This window comes from Euprymna scolopes, chromosome 22, assembly GCF_053919585.1.
Source record: "Euprymna scolopes isolate OS-2025 chromosome 22, ASM5391958v1, whole genome shotgun sequence".
Lineage (NCBI taxonomy): Eukaryota > Metazoa > Mollusca > Cephalopoda > Sepiida > Sepiolidae > Euprymna > Euprymna scolopes.
The window spans coordinates 91,706,763-91,730,869 of NC_136503.1; the positions used below are offsets into that span (position 1 = coordinate 91,706,763).

Here is a 24,107-nt window from a genome sequence, read left to right on the forward strand (position 1 = left end):
CAGATAAAGAGTAGGGGAAATTACTGATAGTGGTTTTAGCTAGACGGGCGTTTCCCATGAAAGATTGGCGAGGGGGGACCAGGGATTGGAGCTCAGATGAGCACTTGCCATGGAAATAACGATAAAACAAAGACAGGCTCGCAACGTCTCTTCTGTGGGAGAGAGGTTGCAGGGAAGAGAAAAGGGCATCCTCCACTAAGCAACGAAGTCTATTTTGTACTTTGTCAAGGCAGAATAGGCTGTTTTTAGAAGCTCCAGCCCAGATGTGGCAGCACTACTCCATCTTTGGACGTACTTGGCTTTTATACAGATAGAGAATTGCATCAGTAGTGAGATATCTTCTGGAGCGGTAGACGGATCCCACCATTTTCCCAGCAGCCCGAGCAACAGACTTGATATACGTGTTCCATTTCAGATCAGGAGTAAATGTCAAACCCATGAGCTTGTCAAAACATGAAGCCTTCCCTAGACAAGAGCCATCCATTTCAATTGATGCTAGATGAGAAACAGAGTGTTGATAATGTAAAGATAGGAGCTTGGTTTTAGATGCATTAAAAGTAACCAGCCACCTCTTCCCCTACTGTACCATGTGCTCAAGATCAGAGGAGAGAGAATCAGAGAGAACTTGGTCATTTACAGCCTTTGATGTGTTGCCATAAATAACCGTGTCATCAGCATAGATGTCAATGAATGATTAAAGTATGTGTTTTGGTAGATCATTGATGTAGATCAGGAAGAGAGTTGGGCCCAGGATGGACCCCTGGGGGACTCCAGCATTAATACTGTGGTTCTCTGATTGCTGCTACCAGGGTTGGATCAAATACTGACTTTTAACAATTGAAATACAAATACAAATACTTTCGTTAAGGTTACCAGAAATACAAATACAAATACAAATACTTTTATTCCTAACTCTAAAAATACAAATACAAATACTAACGCTAAAAATACAAATACAAATACTTTTATTCCTCAATCTCAAAATACAAATAAAAATACAATAACTGATTTAAACAATCTGAAAATATGCGAAGAAAAGAAGAAAAAAGAAGAAATATTTCCTTCCAAATTTGACATCTACATTACACTCTATATCATGTCCTCATTGCATTTTATCATCATTAGAGCTCTGAAAGTTTCCGGGCCAAGTTTGGCTCGCTCTGGGGTATAAAAATTACCAGCCTTGCTGAAAACTCTTTCAGATGGTGCCGATGTTGCACAGCACCCTAGAATATTTCTGGCGAAAGGCTTCAAAATCTTGAAGCTCTTGTTTTCCCGCCAGTACCTCAGTGCGTTGACGTCAAAAGCCAGAACACATTCTTCTAAGTAGGAATCGAGTTCTGCCTTTACCGCTGTAGTGTCGCTTATTGATGGACTTACATTTAGCTTCCCAGCTGGTGGCATGTAGGCAAAAAGACGAGGGCGTTTTGCATTCATGTCAGCCTCGTCTTGATTTGTGTTCACGGTCATGAAAAACTTCCTCTCTTGAACTGTGTTCTTCAAAGACAACTGAGTTGACTGCGAAATAATTAGGTCCACAATCTTCGAAATATTTTTATTTTTCATTTTTTCACATGACAGCCATGACAGCTTAAACCTGGGGTCCATGACAGCTGCAGCAATGACATCAGTCCTATCAAGAAACGGATGCAATCTCTTTTTGATAGAAGACTGTAGTGCATTAGCCAAGTTTAAGCAGTAGGTTGGTTTACTTTCCATGAATAGTTTGAGGCTGTGTTCAAGGCCAAATACAACTGGTGCAACGCAAGAAAGTGTCACCATGTTTTCTCCTTCCACTTGCGACATTGCCTCTTGGAATGGGTCCAAAATTTGCACCACTTCTTTTAGCATTGCTATTTCCACTACGTTCAATTCTCGTATGTTCTTGCACGATCCTAGGAGACAAATAGCTGAGTTGACGCCATTGACATCTTTGAGAACTGACTTAAGCATAGTCAGTTGAGAGTTCCATCTAGTAAATATATACCCCAATTTAGAAGAATTTTTCTTTCATCGACCAAGGACAGACTAGATAAAGTTAGGTCATCAGAGCAGGTACTACACTTTAATGTAAGCATTGATTGACAATGGGGACAGATTACATAAAAGAGATGTTTATAAATGTTTTTTTTACGATTATGATATTAGTAACCATTTGGAGTTACAATCTATTTAGTATTACACATGAAATCTGAAGAAAACACTTACAATGAGTAAACATGCGAGTATAATCGACAGATTTCTAAGATGACAGCATAATTGAAAAGTAGTTGGTTATTATCTTAGACTCCACATCTACTTACCATTTTTACTAGTGCCATTTTTTCCATACCATATTTATTGGTACAATTTGTAAATAAGTTTCTATTTGTCAATCATATTCTTAAAAGAATTATGTCAGTCGTCAGAAGACCAAATTTACTCAGGGGATTGGAGGTATCAACTTAAAATATCTCTAAAATATTGATAAATTTAATTTTAGTCATAACTCTAAAACTAGACTTTGTTTCCAAGAACAATCTATGCGTCATTATTAAGGCAAATGTGTCTATTAATCCAAGATAGTTAGAAAATCTATAATTATTGACTTTTAATTAAACTTTTGGGACTACTCAGGAAAAAGTATATGAATACTTAAAAATATTCATTTTAAATACAACTTTAAATAGCTATAGTTATAAGTTTTCAAATTTCTATAAATTGAAAATAAATTAATTCAATTAATTTCAAAACACTACTTTTAAAGAATTTCAAACGAAAAATACAAGAATTAATTATTTCAGAAGAAATATACTCAGTGACCTAATTGGCAGGGACAAGGCGCCAGCACTAAAAAATGTCCCCAAAATGGTTTCATACTCAACTGTGAACTCTTTGAAAGGGTCCATATAGACATTTAGTAAGTAACTATGAAACCGGATTAAACATTTAGGTGTGAGATTCGCTTAGTGCTAGAGGGTGTAAATCCATGAATGGGAGTGGGAGGTCAAAAGTTTTTTTTTTTTAAATCTACAAATTTAGACATCCAAACAACTGTTTAAATTACTTTATTATAACTTTTTCTTTAATAATCCATATTTAATAAATATTTATATAAAATTATCCGAAAAAGGCCAAATTTGAAGCATAAATTTGAAAAAAAAAACAAACAAAAATTTTGAAAGCCAAACTGCTTCAAAAAAAGCCAAATTCGCGAAATTTGGCCTTAAAAAAGCCAAGCTGGCAACCCTGAATTGAAGCTACTTGACTCACAGACTTATCGTCACTCAACTAGCAGCAGCGTGTGTGACTGGAAGTGGACAGGGCTGGTAGACTGGTACACGTACGCAACATGTATGTGAACAGGGTTGGATCAAATACTGACTTTTAACAATTGAAATGCAAATACTTTCGTTTAGGTTACCAGAAATACAAATACAAATACAAATACTTTTACTCCTAAGTCTAAAAATACAAATACAAATACATTTATTCATAAATCTAAAAATACAAATACAAATACAATTACATTAAAATTGTATTTAAATACAATTGAAATACAAATACAATTGTATTTGATCCAACCCTAGCTGCTACTACTCTTATGAGCCTATCAGAGAGAAATGATTTAATGATTGAGAAAACATTTCCAGTTATACCATAGCTGGAAATCTTGTAAAGTGGCCCCTTATGCCATACCTTATCGAAGGCCTTTGATATGTCAAGAGCAATTACCTTAGAAAGGAAGACTTTGTCAAGAGATTCACTAATCCTATGGGATATAACTGTTAGCACATCAGCTCTATATCTAGCAGAACAGAAACCATATTGCATGTCACTGAGGAGGTTATTTTTGCTGAGGTGGTTGACTACTTCTTTATTTAATATGGGTTCCAGTAACTTACTCATGACACACAAGAGACTTATTGGTCTGTACTGAGAGGGAGATGATTTATCACTTGAGTTCTTAAATACAGGACATACTGACAAGGTTTTCCAGGGTGTTGGAAAGCACTTCTTCTTAAGGCAATGCTTAAACAGTTTTGTAAGTATGGGGGCAAGTTCTGGTCGAAGCTTTTTCAACACTATAATTGAATTGCTTTACTGGAATCAAGGTTCTTGATTAGTTTGGCAACCTCATGCACAGATATTTGTATGTTGGATAGTGTGTTGTCTGTTGTAGGAGGAAATATGGGGAGTTGATGACCTTCGTCGCAGAGGGTAGAGTTAGCTGCAAAGTTCTTGGCAAGGAGTTTGGCCTTGTCTTATGCTGATGAGATGACCTCAGGTCCATTGATGATCGTTGGGATGGAACGCACACTTCTGTTCAGGATCCTGTTTGCTATTTGCCAAAACTGGTGGGAACCAAGCCACCGCTCAGCTACTTTTGAATTGACAGACTGAGCATACAACTCTCTTGCATTCTTTATTACTCTTTTACAGTGGTTGCTGGCAGTTGTGAAAGCAGCTTTAGTCTCAGTACATCTATCACAATGGTAGCTATAGAAAAAGTAAATAAGTTCTTGATTAGCCGTTCCACTTGTTACCGAATTTACATTTACTAACGATTACTATATTGTCCACTTATTAACCCTTATCCTCGAGTGGCCTGTTGGCCTTGATAAGTGGTGATGCCTATGTAAAAAAAAACAAAAAAACCCTTTGGAAGGTTGAAACGTACATCCCTGATGTTGGAGGAGACATGGTAGTAGGGGTCTACATTGGAGGAAGGGGTTCTAGGTTTATTCATGTTTTTTTTTTTTTTGTTTTTTTGGAGATATGTTGAGTTTTTGGGGGTTTGTGGAACAGGTTGACGGATTTGGTTAGAGTAAGACAGAGAGGGAGAGTAAGAGAGAGAAAGACAGGAATTATTTTTATTTTTTTTTTTTGTAGCATATGATAAGGTAAAGCCATAACAATTACCCACTCGTATGGTATCGAGAGGCCCCATCAGAAACTACTGCATGGTCCAGAATCCATTCACCAAATGGCAATACAGCAGCCCCAGTACTTTACACCTGCTGATAGGACAGCCTCCTTAGTGGTTAATCCAAGGTTCGGGTCCCTGACTATCAGGCGGGTAATGTCAGCCCAGATGAAACATTTACCTCCAGCACCCTTACTAGTGACGTAGCCACAAGAATAGACATAGAAACAGAAAAATTTCCAACATCTCAGGCTACTGTTCACAAAGTACTACCGACCTGGAAAGCAGCTTTTTCTTCACCCTTTGTCATAAAAATCACTCATTGAAAATGAGGACTGAGGGACAAAAAAGAACAAGCGAGAGTTACTGATTTTATTTGTTTGAAATTTCACACAAATGTACCTTATGTACCTAGGAGTGCTTATAGCTCCAACCTCTTCTTGTTTCAAAATAACTTCCTTTTCATGTTTCTCCGTTTGTAAAATTTTTATTTTCTGCTTACTCTTTAATTCTTCCTGTTGGAGCTGCATTATTTCCTAATGCTATTTCAAATTATATGCTTTATTCTTTTCAGCATCTTTTCCACATATGATGCTTCCTTCACCTTTGTCCATTTCATATCTCCAGCTGCATCTCTATATATAATAAAATGATAACGCTTCTTCCCCTGCCAGTTTCAATATTATAAGATTACAAAAAAGGTGGCCCAACACTGCCTGGGATTGAATCATGATCAGCGAATGTTTCACTCTCCCATATTTTTATTGTCATCAAAGTCGGTGAAATTGCCTGCTCTAGTTAGGAACCCATCATGGTGCACCAGGACAAAGATTCGCATGCCTCCCTACAGTGACTTGGTCCACACTACATTGCAGTCTACATTGCACTGCAGAGAACCTACTGCTGATTTTATAAAATTATTTTTTGCATATAATCACTTTTGCATATAATCACTTGAATTTAAGTTTTAATGCAAAAGTCAAGTATCTTCAATTGTGCTTTAAACGGAAACATTCATTTTGAACACACCCCTGTCATACCAAAGAACCTACTGTTGATTTTATATGTCTGGCTTTCGGCTTTTGCAGTAATAAAACTTCTCAAATGCACTTGTGACTTGCTGTGTAAGGCGTTAAACTTTGGTCAAAATCGCCCATTCCTACTTTTATTGGATTATTTCGACCATCAATTAATGATACTTATTAAAGACATTCCTGATAAAATCTATCTAAAAGCGCTCCCAGGTACATAAGGTACATTTGTGTGAAATTTCAAACAAATAAAATCAGCCAAGCCATTTTGGAATTCATATGGAATAAACCCAGACACAGAAACAAAGTTCCTTCTATATAATAGTAGAGATAAGAAAGCACAATTTTTGCATTCCTCACTTACAGTTACTACGAAAGTGTGTTCCGAGCCCACAACACATACATTTTGTTCCTTTCTAACAATTCCTACTATTTTTCCTGTTGGGCTTACTCTCTCAAATACATAATCCCATTTACTTTATTTGCAAACCTTTCCTTTTCCATAACCCAAACTCAGTGCTCTCTTTTCTTTTGGGGTAAATTTTCATATGCAGCCCAATTAGTATTTGCTTTTCACTATATTACTATTTTATACATAATACATTGCGATTACAGATTCACTTAATAAATGCACCCTTATTCTTAATCGTTCATTATAATAATCATTTAACTTGAACCTATCAGCTCACTAGACATATTACAATTGCACATACATTGTTTTAGGAAAAGCAGATCATCAAAAAACAAACACCTATGCTTGCATCAACATGGCCAACATTGCACACGACATATCCTCATACTACATTGGTTTGCTTTAATTTCATGTCACAAGACTTTTAGAACAGTTTACAAAATATTCCTTTGAGGGGGTTAGCTTTGCGAGTTAACTTAATTTTTATCAGTAGTTGTGTTCATTAGATTGATACATGAAAGTACAGAATAGTTAATTATGATCCCATCCTCCTCATGTTAAGAATGGGTTTGTACATAATAATGATATTATTTAACATGGTCCTTGCCTCCCCACAAGACCAAATTTTGATATAATTTTGATATAAGGTGGGATACATCCAGCTGGCCAAAAAGGGGAGAACTTTGAACTTTACAAAATGATTTAGAATAGAAGTATTTTTGTCTCATGATACAACAGACTAAGTGTAATATCAGAATAAATATTACTTCTTCACAAAAAATCAAAAATACATTGGTTTCAGCATTTTCCAATATTGCTTCGTTAACATTTCATATTTCCATTGAGTATGTGGGTTAGAAGATTTGGAAAATTAATTTCGTATTTGATGCCCCTCTCCCCTGGTTTTCATTTAATGACATCTGAACAAAGTATATTACATTCTTTCGGAATTTTTACATTATCTATGCTTAAGTAATATTCATTTTATCCCTTAATAAACATAAACAGTTTTATAAAATATACACAATATGATGCCGTCACCAATTCTTTGGCATGCACTAGAAATCTCTGATTATTTGATGTAAAAGAATACATGGAAATAAGGTTCATAAATTATATTTTTGAGCGCTTACATGTAAATTAATTTTCATCAAATATTTATTAAAATAAATACTTAATATTTTTTAGTAAACATTTTTTTTTATGATTATGCCTTCATCCAGCATGCTTTGAATCGATCTGTTACGCACACCATTTGAAAAGGGAAAATTTTTCCGAAATTAATAATGGAATACGTCGCATAGGCTTACAAGTTACAAGTAAGACATTTTACTATACAACTGAATAAATATATATATATATATATATATAAAAAAATATATATATATATATATATATGTATGTACTTATTGATTTGTAAATCGCCACTTGTTCTCGTCTCCTCTTCTCTTACCAACAGCGACTATAATTCATTCCTCGCATTGTGACAGCCTTCTAAATCTCTTTTACACACCTATCTCACACAATGCTTCAAGCAAATTACATATCAATCCTATTTTTTTTTTAATTTCCAAGCAAACATTAGAAAATACAATCTGCGATTTTCATATAACTCTTTAGTTATCTGTCATACACACTTGGATTTTGAAGAAATTTTGCATAGTCCTTTCTTGAATTTTTGAATTTCTTCAATTTACTCTGAAGTTCAAATTTTGCTGACATCTTTTTACATCAACATAGGTTGCCTGAAAAAGCTCCAAGAAAGTTTTTCTGCAATTCTGTCTTTAGTTTTTCTAACTCGATAGTCAAATTTTCTGTTTTCTAGCAAAAATTGTTCATCTGTAAATATAGATTGAACTGTTGCATCTAGTCTGTACCAAATAAAGTGTTGATATGTTTTAACACAAACATTTTTAAGATTTTAGTACCATTTAAAGTAATACTGGTAATAATTTCATCCTCAAATTTAATTTTTGCACCTGCAACCAATCGAGCTATTTTGTTCATTTTTAGCATCGTTAGTTTATTCAACCGTTTTCGAGTAAGCAGGTTTATTATAGACAAGTCAAAGTTATCATTGTTATTTATAATTTCTACCGGTACATATTTTCCTGTTCGTCTGTTTTTTCATATTGTACCAAACTTTTAATTTATAGAGACATGTTGTTAAACTACTGTCCAGCTAAGCTCACATGCAGCACGCACACGGACACAATGCAGAATACCCTCAAGTTTGAGACATTTCCAGCTATTGCCCATTATTTCCAGCAGTTGCATGGTTCAACCCATCGGTGGCAGTATCAGCTTCCTTTCTCTTTCTATCTCTGTCTTACATCTGGGACACCAAGCAGAATGAACATATTAAAAATACTCTCCACATGACTTTCTTGTAAAATAAGTCGTCCATAATAAATTCACAAGGTTTATAAGTTTATAAATATTTTCTTGAGCGTTGTTTGTTGTTCATCTATAAATGATACTTTTTTGACATGATATAGACAACATTCAATGACATCCACTACAAATGGTGATCGATTGATGTGATATAAACTTGCAACTATTGTGAACACATGCTACAATCCTGCAGGAACAAATGGCATTCCCCACATGTTTGAACAGTTTCTCTCTTAAATGTATGTTCATCAGTTGCATGATTTCTTACCACACGTATGCTGTGCCTGACAAATATCCAACTCCACATTTGCATGAATTTTCTTCTTTTGCAGATTGATTTGGTCTGTGCCTACAATGAAATACCTATTGAAATGAAATGCTGAAGAAATATTCTTAAAACAGTGATCTGTACTCCTTTTAGATTGTATGAATTCACATGTCTACTTTTTGGATTGTGTAATGCAGCCCAGGTTTTCAAAAGTTTTATTGATAAAGTACTTCATAGATTATCCTTCGTTTTTGTGTACATCAACGACATCGACTGACTGTAAGTTTTTCTCAAGAAGAACATTTGGTTTTCCAGCACTTGCAATCCTTCAGATTAAAATCAATATTGCAAAGTATGAATTCGATGTTCATTCTCTGGACTTTCTTGGACACCGAATCAATAAATCTGGATTCACCTCCTTGCCATCGAAAGTTCAAGCAATCCAAGATTTTCCTGGACCCATCTCTTTGTGTCAACTATGTTGTTACATTAGATTCATGAACTACTACTGTCATCTTATTCCTTACTGCTCACATCACTTGTCTGAGCTTACTGATTTGCTGCACACATGTACAGACAAAACCCTGGCATCTTTTCATGCTTCCAAAACAGCCCTGGCACATTTTATGAAACTTTATTTCATCAACTCCAACAACACAGCCAAGCTTCTTCTTTCAACCGATGCTTTTGATGTTGTTGTTTGAGCTCTACTCTATCAGGTACTTGATGGTCAAACCCAACTACTGTCCTCCTTTTCCACACTTCCCAGCCATGGCCTTTTGGTCAAGATCAAAGTGTAGTATCTGTTCTTCAGATGCTGCACATCCATTTCTTGTTCTCTTTCGGTGGAGGAGCAGTTCTTCACGACTGAGACAATTTTTTATTTTTGTACCTTTTCTCCACGTTAAAAAACGACCCTGGTGTCTAACTCTGTCCCGTGGGGAGGCATAGTAAATAGGTACTCTCTATGTATTTAGCAGTAAAACATTTGTTTCATGTTGCAAGGGAGACAATTCACTATTTTCACTGATCACAAAGCTTTGATTGCTTCCCTTACATTATCCATAAGATACTCTGAGAGAATTATGCCAGATGAATTTTGTTACACAATATTCTGCGGATATTCAATATTTACCTGTTGATTCAAAAGTTGTAGCTAATGCACTCTCCCACTTTCAGACAAAATTATCTGGTGTGATATGTCTATTGCACATCCAAAATCTTATTTGCTTTGTTCTTGCCGGGAGAAAATTCTCCTGCATTTTCACAATTTGCTGCACCCTGGAAAATGTGCAACAGTCAAATTGGAAATGGTTTGTTTGTTTACCTGATATGGACATAACCTAATGGACCCAGACATGCATTTCCTGTCAAACTACCAAAACACATCATCACACTTAGTCCAGCCCTGATGCTCGTTTCTAGTATATTCACCACAGCTACATCCTTACTATTGTGCATCGTTTTACTTGTTGGTCAGTGGCGATTCCCATACAAGACATTTTCCCAGAATCTGTACCCCATTCATCCATAGAGAATTGGATCTCTATTTTCAATGTGCCTACCACTGTTACTACTGACAGAAGTTTACAATTTTCCTCATATACCTTCAAGAAACTTTTGTCAATCTTTGGGAATTTCGCATATTGTGACTACTGCTTACCACTCTTCCACAAACAGCTTGATAGAACGCTTTCATAGCCAGCTCCAAACTTTTCGAACCGCTCAACTAGAACCACGTAGGTGGAGCAAACATTTACCACTTGTTTTTTTAGGATTTACTCCATTATTTGATTTGAATGCTACCTCAACTGAAATGTTGTTTAGAATTTCTCTTTGCATGTCCAGCAAATTTTTAACTAAGAACCAGTCCATATCCACTGACACCTCTGGTTATGCAACCTGTCTTAGACTTGCTACGTCGCAGGTATACCCCACCTCACTCTACTATTTCCAAACCTTATTATCTACCAGACCTTCAGAACAAAAGTTTGTTTTCTTCCACATTAATTCAGTATGCAAATCTCTTAAACCCCTTTGTGATGGATAATAACTAGCATCGAAACTCTCAACCACAACGGCAAGCGAGACACTCCTGCGATAGATCATGTCAAACCAGCTTTTCTCAAAAACCCATTACAGCATCTACTGCAATCAGTTTTCCAACCCAGAATCCATCATCGTGTCTGCTCCAAACCTTACATTCACCTCTATCTTTTCCTGCACCTTAAACAACTCGTAGTGGTCTCGTAGTGGTCATCATGTAACTTTTCCACACATGTACGCATTCTTTGACACGTCCTGAATTTTCTTTGTGTATTTCTTCTTTTCATCAAAATTTCGTAGCCTCCTGCTAACTGGGGGAGACTATTTAGAGAGACATGTTGTCAAACTACTATCCAGCCTAGCTTGCTTGCATGCAGTGCACACATAGACACAATGCATAACACTTTCAAGTTTGAGACATATATATATATATATATATATATATATATATATATATATATTGCTCCTTATTCCCAACAGTGGAATGTTTCAGTCCATAGGTGGTGATATCGACTTCTCTCTCTCTCTCTCTCTCTCTCTGTTTTACATCTGGAACGCCAAGTGGAATTGACGTGTTAAAAATATTCTCCACCTGACTTTCTTAGACAATTACTGTCTTGTAGCAGTCACCCATAATAATTTTCACATCTATATTTTTATAAAGTAATAGGGTTCGTGTGTTTCTGTCTGTGTGTACAGCTCTCCATCATCAACGAAACATAAAGGAGGTAAGAGGGTAGATCTCTCCTGGTAGAGAAACATTAGAACCCATTTTAGGATGTTTCTGTTATAGGAGACATAAGAATCTTTGCCTAATTTCTTTATATACTATTCTACAAACCACCCCATATCGAATGACTTATGCTCATTTGCATATCACATTATATTAAATCTCTTTAACTAATTATCTCGACCTTATTACATATTGGAAATATTCTAATCATTTCAACTGTACTATTTACAAAATCTATTTAACATTTAATCTATCTATCTATATATCACATTATATTAAATCTCTTTAACTAATTACCTCGACCTATATATCTATAAAAACAGAGATGTGTGTGCCACAGACGATTTCTGACTGGTTAATCCAATAATCACATCTCCTAAAAAACAATCGTTTCTACGCTCTTACCTTTACCATAAAATATTATGGCTTTATTTATTGTCCATCTTGGAAGGGTTTAATTTTTTAATAACTTGTTATTTACAAATTAAAAAAATACGAAACTATTATACGAAACTAAACTACACGAAACGCGCACACACGCACACACACACGTTCACTACCGTCACGTTGTTATGGCAACCAAACCCGCTGACTTACATAAACAGTAAACACACACAGTAAATATGATTTTCTTCATTTTCTCATTTCACTCGTGGTCTTAAATTCATCTCGGGTTTGTATTACTGTACACATAGATTCGAATAAGTTGCCAAAAAACAAATATATAACAAATAAATGTTATCAAAGGCAAGATAAATTACTTTTCTACCAAACTGGATATATTTTTCGTGTTTTTATTCAATTTAACATGTTTATTCAGCTCGAAAAGCATACAGTGTTTACCGATGTATTGGAAAAGATGACGGCCGATTCTCTCTTTAACACGGTAAGTTTGGAAAAAGGTGTAATAAATAAAAAACCGGTTAAAATACTGTTAAAAACTCGCTCAATATATGTTACCGTGACATAGGTTGACATATATTCGGCGGGTTTTTAATAGTATTTTGTATAGTTTTTTATTTATAACACCTTTTCCCAAACTTACGGTGTTAAAGAATGTGTGAGACGCCATCTTGAATTTTCCAACACATCGGTAAACACTGTATTCTCTTCGAGCTGAATAAACATGTTAAATTGAATAAAAACACGAAAAATATACCCAGTTTTTATCGGTTTTTTACCTTCTCTGCAGAAGTACAAAAAAAAAAAAACGGAAGGTACTTTTACAGAATGTTAAACTAACCCTAACCGATGTTTTATGTTTAGTTTAGGAAAAGTCAGAAGAAACAAAAGTCATTATTGCATGAAATATACGTATTTAGTTGAAGTATTGTTTATGTCAATTCTTTCGAAGAAATTTAGCAAGAATACCTGTAAACCAGGAAATCGGTAAAATGTCATCATGGATGAATACTTGTCTATTATAATTTCTACCCTTGACAAAAACTTAGCCATAACAAAAGAGATTTATTGTTCAGATTGTTTTTGAGATTGATTTCTAAAAAGATATTTTATAAATAAAATCGACTTTAAAATTAAAGACTTAAATTACAATAATTGAATTTAAACATTCTTATTTCAATATTTGGCACATAACACCTGCAAAAATGATCACAATGTTAGGATTTCATTTTATTTCAGAATCGATGGCAAATTGTGTAGATTGATATCTCATTATATTAAATACTAATATTTAACATTAGTTTATCATTTAAGCCGATAAAAAGCCCTTTTTTTTCGAGTCATAAAAGGATTTGGAGTTTCCTAATCAACCTTTCGGCTGCAGTTGCACGCTCTCAAAATAACTAAAGTGTTGGCTTTAAAAAAATTGGTTCATTAAAACTAAACAGGTCTGGTTTTAATTAAAAAAAAAATTTAAAAAAAATCGCTTTGGTATTTAGATATGTCGTATGGTTATCCCTAATCGCTGAATAAAACCGCTAACGAGTTGAATGATTACGACATAAAATTAAACTCCGGTTCCTGAAACGGAAACTTCGTTTGTTTTTGTTTTTTTCTTATCAATATATTTACATTGTTATTTTGTTTTCATTTTCAATCATTCGAACAGTTTTCTTTTTCAAGTAATCCAAGTTACAAAATTCCCACTGTTTACTATGCTAAAATCACAATGACTAATGTATACCTATTAACCCTTATCCTTGAGTGGCCTCTGGGCCTTGATAAGTGGTGACACCCATGTAAAAAAAAAAAATCACTCGAACAGTTTTCTTTTTATAATGTACAGTTTTAAAAGTTTAAAAACTATATAGTTTTTACTTCAGGAAATTAATGGGTCAGTTTTTACGATGTGCCCTGTTAAAATACTGTTAAAAACTCGCTCAATATATGTTACCGTGACATAGGTTGACATATATTCGGCGGGTTTTTAATAGTATTTTGTATAGTTTTTTTTATTTATAACACCTTTTCCCAAACTTACGGTGTTAAAGAGGGTGTGAGACGCCATCTTGAATTTTCCAACACATCGGTAAACACTGTATGTTTATCGAGCTGAATAAATATATTACATTGAATAAAAACACAAAAAAAATATCCAGTTAGGTAGAAAAGTAACTTATCTTGCCTTTGATAACATTTATTTATATATTTGTTTTTGACTATTTTTTCGAATCTATGTGTACAGTAATACAAACCCACGATATGAATACTCACGTTGTTATATATATATATATATATATATATATATATATATGAGATTATAGCAGTTAAAAAACATTTTTAAAACACACACACACCTTTTTCAAAGTGATCAGAAATCGTATAAAAGTAAAAAGGGTAAATTTTTACTTACTTTCCAACTTAATCACCTTTAACGTGTCTTTTACAGTTTTTTTTTAAATGGAATTCATTTACCGATACAAAAGAAATGATAAGTAAATAAATCCATAAATAAATATTATAAATGGTTTATTTTAATACTTGTCAGGATGCGGAGGAAAATGAATGAAGGGGGAGGGGAATAAAATAAAAACATTTTGGAAACAGAGTAAGTTTGAAAGAATTGCTTTGCACAGAAAGAAATTAATGAAAAAATAAAATTAAATTTCTTTTCTTTCTTGATTTTTTTTTAGCTTTTTATGAAAAAGGAAGTCAAAATTAAGACTATAAAAAACAATTTTTATTAAGAGCGAACCTCAGTCGTCAGGTCTGTAAAAAAAGACGTGGAATAATAAATGTTTTCTAATACAAATTGTTTTTACTTATGTGTTCATTTGTCTCTTTGAAGTTCGTTTGTTTAATATATCGGTTTGCAATATAATTTTGTCATTCTGTCAGACTCAAATTTTAAATCTATATATCTATAAAAGTGAAAGTGTGTGTGTGTGTGTGTGTCTGTGTACATTTCCCTACGAAATAACTCTGTCAATTTTTAGTCTACAGACTCGAAATTTGATATACAGGGTACTGAGATTTGGAAAAATCTATGTGATCGGTTTTTAGCCAGAAATTTGGCGATTAAGGGGTCAAAGTTCAACGATTTGAGCTTTGAGAACTCTACCAAACTTCTCCGACAATTTTGGGTCTACACACTTGAAATTTTAGATATAGCTTCCGTGGACATGGATCTAACTTAATAACTTGATTTGAGCCCAAAACAATAAATTTTCAGGGGTCATAATAGGGGTCAAAGTTTAAAAAATTACCCCCTTTTTTTTGCTCAGCATACACCTCCAAACACCCGGGCAACGCCGGGCACCCATGCTAGTGGTTTATAAGTTACATATTTTTTGATCAACTACAATTCCTTTTATTCATACTGCAATGCGAATTCTTATTCTCAACTTTATTGCAAGTTAGACAGGTTTAAAATGGTATGAATAGTCCTTGAACACAAAAAAGGTCTACAATGAGAACAGGTATTAGGCAGTAATTATTCCCTTGACTTTTTTGTAGGAAATTAAAAGAAATCTTTCTTTTTTATTTTACTTGTTTTTGAAAGAGAGTTGAAATGTGATTTCTTTCTGATGTGAGTAATGCCAGACTCTCCAATATCTTTAAAATCTAAAATCTTTGGCAGTCTTCAGCTATGTTCTGTAAAATTAAATTTGGCTGACCTTCTAACTTGGTTAAGACTGTTCATCTGATTTCTGTACCTTTAGCTGATACAAGTCAGTGCATGAATATTAGGCATTTAAAGTTATCATTGCTAGGTTCAGCTAGTTTTAAACCGTCACAGTGTTTATTAACAATTGACACAAAGTCAAGTAGTCTTTGTTGCTTTCTTAAGTTAATCTTATGAAATAGGGAAGTTTTAGGACTAAATAATTGTTAAAAGTTTAACAGCTTCAACAAAAGTCAAGTTGCTAGTTTTTCTAGGTATAGTCCACAAATTTTGTATGCTTGGTGATTCCTAATTTTCAGAAGAACCTTTTTTAGGCTGCATATTTTTCACAATCAATTTTGTGTCGATCTTCATATTTTCTGAAATATGAAGTGAAGGTTTTATCCTCGTCTGGGGAATAAATGAAATTGTTAATTACACTTTGAACAGAATTTTGAGAAAAAGCACTTTCATTCTTAACCGACATTGTTTGTAGTAATAATTACTTTAATTTTTTATGTAACAGGTCTACAGTTAGTACTAAAGGTAAAGTAAGTGTAAAACTGCCACAATTGTAAACCTTTTTTTTTTCTACTGGACAAAAAGAAAAAATATATATTTCTTTCTTTTTTTTTTTAATAATGTTTGCGAAAATGAAAATATATATAAATAGTAATATTTAGTAATTAGTAGAAATATATAGTGACAAGTAATAAGACTACACATCTGAAACAAGAATATGTATATTAATCAATCCTCAGTGTGGGTGATACTAAAAATACAATTACAAATTACTTTAAATTTCTACTCATTCATGGCTCATGGAATGAGAACAAGCCACTTTTGTGGATTAAACAAACGGTTCCATTCAAAATACAATACGGATTCCAGAGTTCCCTATAATGCACCTGAATAAAATATCGACTAAAAAGCTGTGGAAATAGCATCCAAGATGAGAACATAGTACAAGTGTTTTGTTTTTCGTTTAGTCTTTTTATTTTTAAATAACATTTTCAAATCTGGCTCCTAGTCAATAAGAATCAGGATTTTTTTTCCAATAATTCAAATAACAAACCTTTAAAAACTTTCAGAATTGGTCAATGTACATATTTTACACATTTATCAATAGAGTTATTGAAACTGAGTTAGAGCAGAATGTCACAAGACAAAAAGTATGCATTTCTCAATATGGCGTTCATGTCCTCTACAATAACAATCGGCAAATGCTAACTCATATGAAACAAAATTATTTACTCACCTCATAATGTAACATGAAATTTTTCTCTTTAATGCCTCTGCGGAAAAAAAATACAAAATATTAAATAAAATTATAATTCACAAATGCTTACAAAAATATTGGGTTAGTGCATAAATATTTGAGGTTTCTTTAACAAGTTTTATTCAACAACTAGCAGGACCCATTAACCGGCATTGCCTAGTGTAAAAATTTAAAATACAGTTATTGTTTTTGTCGTTTGCCAACCTCCAAATCTTAAAAATGACTTTAAAGGGTGGTGCTGTTGCAAAATTTGCTGGTATGGTTCAGGGTAATGTTCAGGGCAAGGTATTTTAGTTGGCAAGACTGGAGTTATGGTAACAAAAAACTATCAAACCCTGTGTCCCTTAAAGGGAACTAAATTCCAGTAGTCATCTATACGTTACCAAATCTAAATGTAAACGCCATTTAAAAAAGTGACCGTTTTAATAAAGCTGTAAAAGTAAACATTATAAACAGAACGATTTATTTCAATAACAAACAATGATTTATTTTCAATAACAAACAATGATTTATTTCAATAACAAACAATGATTTATTTCAATAACAAACAATGAATTATTTCAATAACAAACAATGAATTATTTCAATAACAAACAATGAATTATTTCAATAACAAACAATGATTTATTTTCAATAACAAACAATGATTTATTTCAATAACAAACAATGGTGAATCTGCTTCTTAAACTTTAAATGGGTTAAATTTAATCACGTTATTATTGAAAATGTAATCATGCTGAAAGCTGACATAATATTATTCTGAAAGCCATTCTTTACATGGGGAGGGTGTTTAGTAACTAATCTGTGCTAAAGCCTTACAGTCTAAGAAAAAAATATTATAAAATATGAATTTAAACTGAAGAAACTAATTCAAAATTGTGCGGTACCAAAAAATTCATAAGCACCAAGTTACGCTGGCATCTGGTCACATATAGTATCACTCTCTGCCATCATATGCATCTGAGATAAATATCTACTTTGAAATTTGGTGCTTATGCATTTTTGATACTGCTCTATTTGTAATTAGTGTTTTCAGGTTAAATTCAACTTTTTAAATTCAATCGTAAGGTGGAAGAATATTTCAAAAAGACCCTCCCCTCCCTAATGTAAAATAATTACCCAAAATTGTACTTTGTATTGTTCAACGCTTTTAATTAAAAATTATAAAATGAAGCACATTTATTCAGTGTAAAAATTTATCTGGCATTATTTATTTTGGTAATATGAAGAATCTTTTCACCCTTGAAAAATCTTTTATAAAATTACCACTTTTAAAGGTTTTCGGGGGTGCTGAAAATGAAAACAATGTATGAAAATCCGGCATACAAGTAATTTCTAAGATATGCTAAATGTTATTTTTTAAAAGGTCGAGGATCACTTTTCTATAATAATTTAACGCGAAATGAGCATCCACTTTATGGACACATCTTTTTTTTGGGGGGGGGGGTAACATACAATGAACACAATTTAATGTAAAATGATGTATATGTAGACATAAACCAATGAGATTGAGGAATGGTAGGAGGGAGAAATCATTATTCGAGTAGTGGTAAAGCATTAAGAGTATGCGAATTGTAAGAAATTACTTGGCAGTTAATGACGGCTCAAACCCAGGAAAGTAGGAAAAAGTATAAATGACTTATCAAAGAAGGGGGAAAATTTGAGCTATTTTCTCTTTGTGCGAGTCATGCCTAATGAGTCTAGATGAATGGCAGCCTATCTCCAGAGCTGCACGCAAGCAGTGGAGTTCCACAAGTGTCGGTGCTTTAACCATCCTTTTCTTCCTATTCATCAATAACATGCTGGATGCCATTGGTGGTAATGTGCTGCTATTTGCTGACGATGTCAAGCTGGTAGTCTGTTTCAAACAAATTGGTCTTCTTTAGTGAAGTTTTCAGTGTGTACAGAAGTGGTCAGCCATATGGGATCTCGACCTCAACATTGGCAAATGCTGCCACATTGTGGTTGGCACTCCATTAGGGTTGCCACTGACTTTCAGCAGTGCAGAAAACTTTCTGGCAGATGTTGAGAAGACCAAAGACCTTGGAATGCTAGTTGACTCTACCTTCAAGCCTTTGAGTCACTACATTTAGGCTGCCAACAAGGCAAGGAGTACCCATTTTTGTATCAAGTGCTCCTTCACCAACCTCACTCTGAAGTTCTTCCTCCCTATCTATGTATTGCTTGTCAAACCTGTGTTGGAGTATAGCATGCACGCGTCACCTCCATAACTGGTTCTTGACATTCAGCATCTGAAGCAAGTGCAAGAGTCAGTGCAAGGTTTTTGTGACATGTCTGCAGTGGCTGAACCTTTTCTCGTTGGAGTGCCAAAGATTGAAGGGAAACCTAATTTTGAGCTATAAACCTCTTTCATGGCCATTACAACCTCCTTGAGGATCTTCTCTTCACCTCAACACCCAAATGTTGACTGAGAGACAAAACCTGAAGCTGTTTCATCAGAGATTTTGACTAAACTGACGCAAGACTGTATTTTCCATTTGCATATTAGCTCCCTGGAATAGACTGCTGCTTGAGGTTGTCAGCACATCAACAACGTATCAGATCAGGATTAAATTGGACAGATGCTGGTTAACTGTATTTCTGACCATCTAACTTCACAGCGCCCCTACCCCCATCTTTGTTCACTCTCTTTTTTTTTTCTCTCTTCGCACAGGATTTATAATTGCAATGAAACATGTCAAATGAATTGAATTGGTTATACACATACAAACAAGCAAACATAATCCAAATATTTGCAAGCACAAACAATTCTAATAGATGCACTTACAACAGATACACCAACACCAAAACAAATATATCCATGCATCAACAAGAATACACTAAAAGAACACTAAAAGACAGATAGCTACACCATAAAAAGAAGGATGGGTGCACTCATATCCTTACAGCTAACAGACAACCCTAACCCTAACAGGAAGACGGATATATCCACACACTTAGAGATGCATGAGGATTTCTATGCAGAGAAATACTTGACATTTACATATATTGTTCAATAGAATTTTCCAATAGTTTTGGAAAATAAAAATCTATCATAGTTATGACTGTGAACTTGAACGAGTTATCATATCTGTTAAAAGCACATATATGTACATTTAATGAAGTCTGTCTTAAGTGTTGTTTTTTTTACAAAAACATAAAACTTGTAAGTACCTGTCTTGGGTTGCAACTCCTCATAAGTAGATTATGTAAACAATTGAGATATTAACCAAATTCCATTTCTTTCTTTGCTTTTAAAAGCGTCTTTGTGTGTGGAAGGAGTGGGGTTTGATTCATTCTTCAACCCATACATTATCCTCCTCATTTTTAGTTTCCTGTGTCAGAATGTTCTTCGAAACGTGCTGGGAAAAGGTGCCATTCAAAAGATGGGAAATGTTCATTTGCTAAACATTTTCTCAAATATACAATCTTGTAATCTTCACAAATGTGTTATTGAAAACAAAGGAAACGAAAAGCAAAGAATAAAACTACAACAAGCAAAACTTGAAAAAAAGGAAAAATATAGCAACAATAATGAATGGAAAGAAAACAGTTGTGAAAGAAGACAAATAAAAACTTTGAAAAGCAATTAAAAAATATGTTTTTATTTTTACTGTTCAATGTTAACAGTTTTAATGTCTTTAGAGGTTCTTGAAAAAGGCTATTTGTGATCAAAGTTGCTTCTTGTTGTTGTTTTTTTTTTTTTGTTGTTTTTTTTTAACTTAGCCAGGTGTCAGATTATCTGGCCGAAGTTTGAAAAAATAAAATATTGCCAAGTGTCATTATATCATTTACTAGAAAAGTTTATATCTCTTGGTTTGGTTAGAAACCGCCCCAGTCATCCAGATGTTGTGAAAATACAACAGTATTTCAACTTTTTGCTGTGTTGTTGCTCCTTTTGCAAAAAAAAAAAAAAATCAAATTAAGATATATTTCTTAAGTTGGAAGGCTATGGATTCCCACCAATTTATCAATTATAAGTGAGGTTTCGCATGTGAAATTTTACATAAAATGGTACCCTATTTTAGATTAATTAACCAAAAATAAGTTTTGCTATAGGAAATAAATTTTATGTTTTTAACTTATAGTTATTAAAAAAAACAAATAATTGTTCTACTACTAATCTTAGGTCTGAGTGTCAAGCTTCCTCTGCAAAACAACCTTCCTTAACTCTTCCACTAATCCTAATAAAGCAAAAAAAATAAATAAATTGGTTAGTAGCCCTAAAATGCTAGATTAATCTGGAAATAAGGGATTGCATTACATTCATATGTGAAATTGATTTTCCACTCTCAATTTTAAAGAGATTTTTCCCTTCTTGCTATTAAGTTCTTCAGGGTATTCCCACATAATCGCCTAAAAAAATTGAAATTTCATTTAAAGGGGAGTTTATCTACAATTTCTTTTATTCTCACACAAATATGTTTTAACTTCATTAATGTTTTTAAAACATTAAATTCAGTTACTATTAGCTTTCTTCTGCGAAACAATGTTTAAAGCTTTTGTTTTTTTAATAACGTTTACCATTAATGAGAAAAAGACTCAAAGTGAGTGTGCCATTCTTTTATGAAAACAAGACTCGTTTTAAGTGAGAAAAACTAAAACAGAGGAAGAGAAAAAGAAGGAGAAATAAGAGCGGATATAAAGCTCAAATCATTCAATAAAAATCACTTTAAAAAAAAATTCCAATTTTCTCATTGCTAAATGACCACCAAGGTAACAAATTTTTTGAACAACCCAAATAACTTTACCATCCATATTTTCTCCAAGTTTGCATTCATCTGAGCTGGCATACATTTCTTGCATACAAACGAATTATTCTCTCTCAATTTACCAAAACTTCCACTGCACTTCTTGAGTATCCACTGTATCACATATAATAGAGGTACTCTAGGGTTATAATCAGGATTCGGTTCTGGGGTTCGGAAAGGAGTGAGTCACTCTCTCGACAACAGCACGTTTCTGCCCTGTTCTTTTCCAATCGACCACACCTGGCCTCTCGCCACCAATGTCACACCGCACAATCCGAACATCAGCAATACAAAATTCTTTTCAAGAGAAGATGTTCATGACTCTTTTCTCTCTGCTGCCCCAGGGAATTTTTCCCAGCTTTTATATCCTCCTATCTAGAAAGAAAAAAGAAGAGACAGGAAAAAAAAAAAATAGCTTCTCCCATCATGCTCTGCTTTCTCAAGATGCCCTTTGCGTATACAAATGCGCTAGCCATCCTTTCCTTCTTCTTTCCCAAAGAGTGATGCAGATACGCCTGGTACGTTTTTCTGTTATTTTTATTTTTATTTTCTAACCATATACCCCACAGGTACACTCTACTCTCTTTTTGGAGGATTCCAACATTAGAACCACTCATCGATATTGTTGTGTTGTTGACATTCCATCTCAGCGAATTCCTCCAAGATTTTAACATTATAAGTAAATCTTCCATTGTTTCACAGTACTCTGGACTGTCTGTACAGAACTCCCCAGACATGGCTTCTGAGACACAAATAAAAAGCAACAGACGCAATACACGGTATCTTTTGAACTTACACTGTTTGCTAAGTTTATAGTGAGGCAAGAGTTGCTTAATCATCAATTGTACCTCTTCTTCTTCTGAACCAGCCCTGCTGTTCACAGAATGAAGGATAAAGTACAGGACAGTTTATTATTTTGGACAGAGTCAGTGAGAATGGTCAGTGAAGATTATAGTTAAAGACAGTAGTTGGCAAGAAGGACTTTGGACGAATATTTATTATTTTTTTTTAATTGCAATTTCATTCAAACTATTTTGACCTCTTATTTTTATTCATTGATTATTTCACTTTGTTTTTGGAGTTGCTGGACATGGCAAAAGTAAAGCTTGGCAGTGATATAATAAAGCCCTTCTACGGCAATGGAAACATGTTGGCCTGGCTCAAAATGGTGCGACTTGTTGCAAAAGTACAGCAAAAAGATGATGTGGCAAGCTTTTCATCATTATATCTGGAGGAAGGTGTGCTCCAACTCAATCTAAAGATAGATGAAGGTCATCAGACGAACATCGACTTGATTGAGGCTTTCGTAGACAAGAGATTATCTGTGTATTCAAAGCTTAAATAAGTCAAATAGGCTGCAGAACATGTGGACGTATATGCTAACAAAATATGACAACTTGCAAGAATAGCTGGATTCACAGGAAAAGGGCTTGAGACTGCAATGAAAGTAGCATTTGTGACAGATTTCCCCAATGACATTTTAATGGAGTTGCAACAGGCACTGGACATTGATGCCTTGAGTATGGGTGATTTGCTGGCACAAGCTAGGGTACTCATACGAGATGCAGCTGAATATATTGTTGCAGCGACTTTCAAGAGAGGTCAAACTTTCACTCATAACGAATCCTCAAACAGGGATCATCTGTTATAGATGCAGTGGCTAGGGCCATATAGCCAAAGACTGCGCAACTGGACAGCTCAATAGCACAAACGTTCAAAGGTCACAACATAAATTACAATGTTTTAAGTGCAACAAAATCAGCCACTTTGCTCCAGAATGCCAGGGAAACAACTGGGAAAAGACGTCAGCACCAGTCTACTCCCCATGCAAGTGAAAAATGAGGCGCATCTGTTACATTTAGGTCTTATTAATGTTCTCCTTGTTGTTATTGTTATTGTTTGTTGTTAAAAGTGCCTGTTAGAGAGTCTTATTAAGAGAGAGTCTTATTACAAGTGATGTTGTTGAGTCTTAGAGAGAGATGTTGTTGTAAGAGATGTTCGTGTTATGACGATTCATATATATTAAATGTTCATACTTAGAAGTGTAATAGAAGCTCTTTGAGTGAGGAGATAGTGTTGAGACAGTCTTAGTGTTCATATTGTGTATGTAAGATGTGTATGTAAAGACATTTTATAAACACGATATACGAGACATATAATAACTATTTTCACTTTACCTTTTGGTAGAATTACAACACAAAGACGATGTTTATAAAAACAC

General features: G+C 34.0%; 1 protein-coding gene across 1 annotated transcript in view; it reads right to left on the bottom strand.

The window, feature by feature from the left end:
* Nucleotides 1-24,107, bottom strand: part of LOC145243541 (polyribonucleotide nucleotidyltransferase 1, mitochondrial-like) — a 1,193,685-nt gene that overhangs the window by 670,349 nt on the left and 499,229 nt on the right. Inside the window, exon 15 of the mRNA XM_080106520.1 lies at nucleotides 17,115-17,151. Coding sequence (XP_079962646.1) covers nucleotides 17,115-17,151 — 37 coding nt within the window. The remainder of the gene's footprint in view (nucleotides 1-17,114; nucleotides 17,152-24,107) is intronic.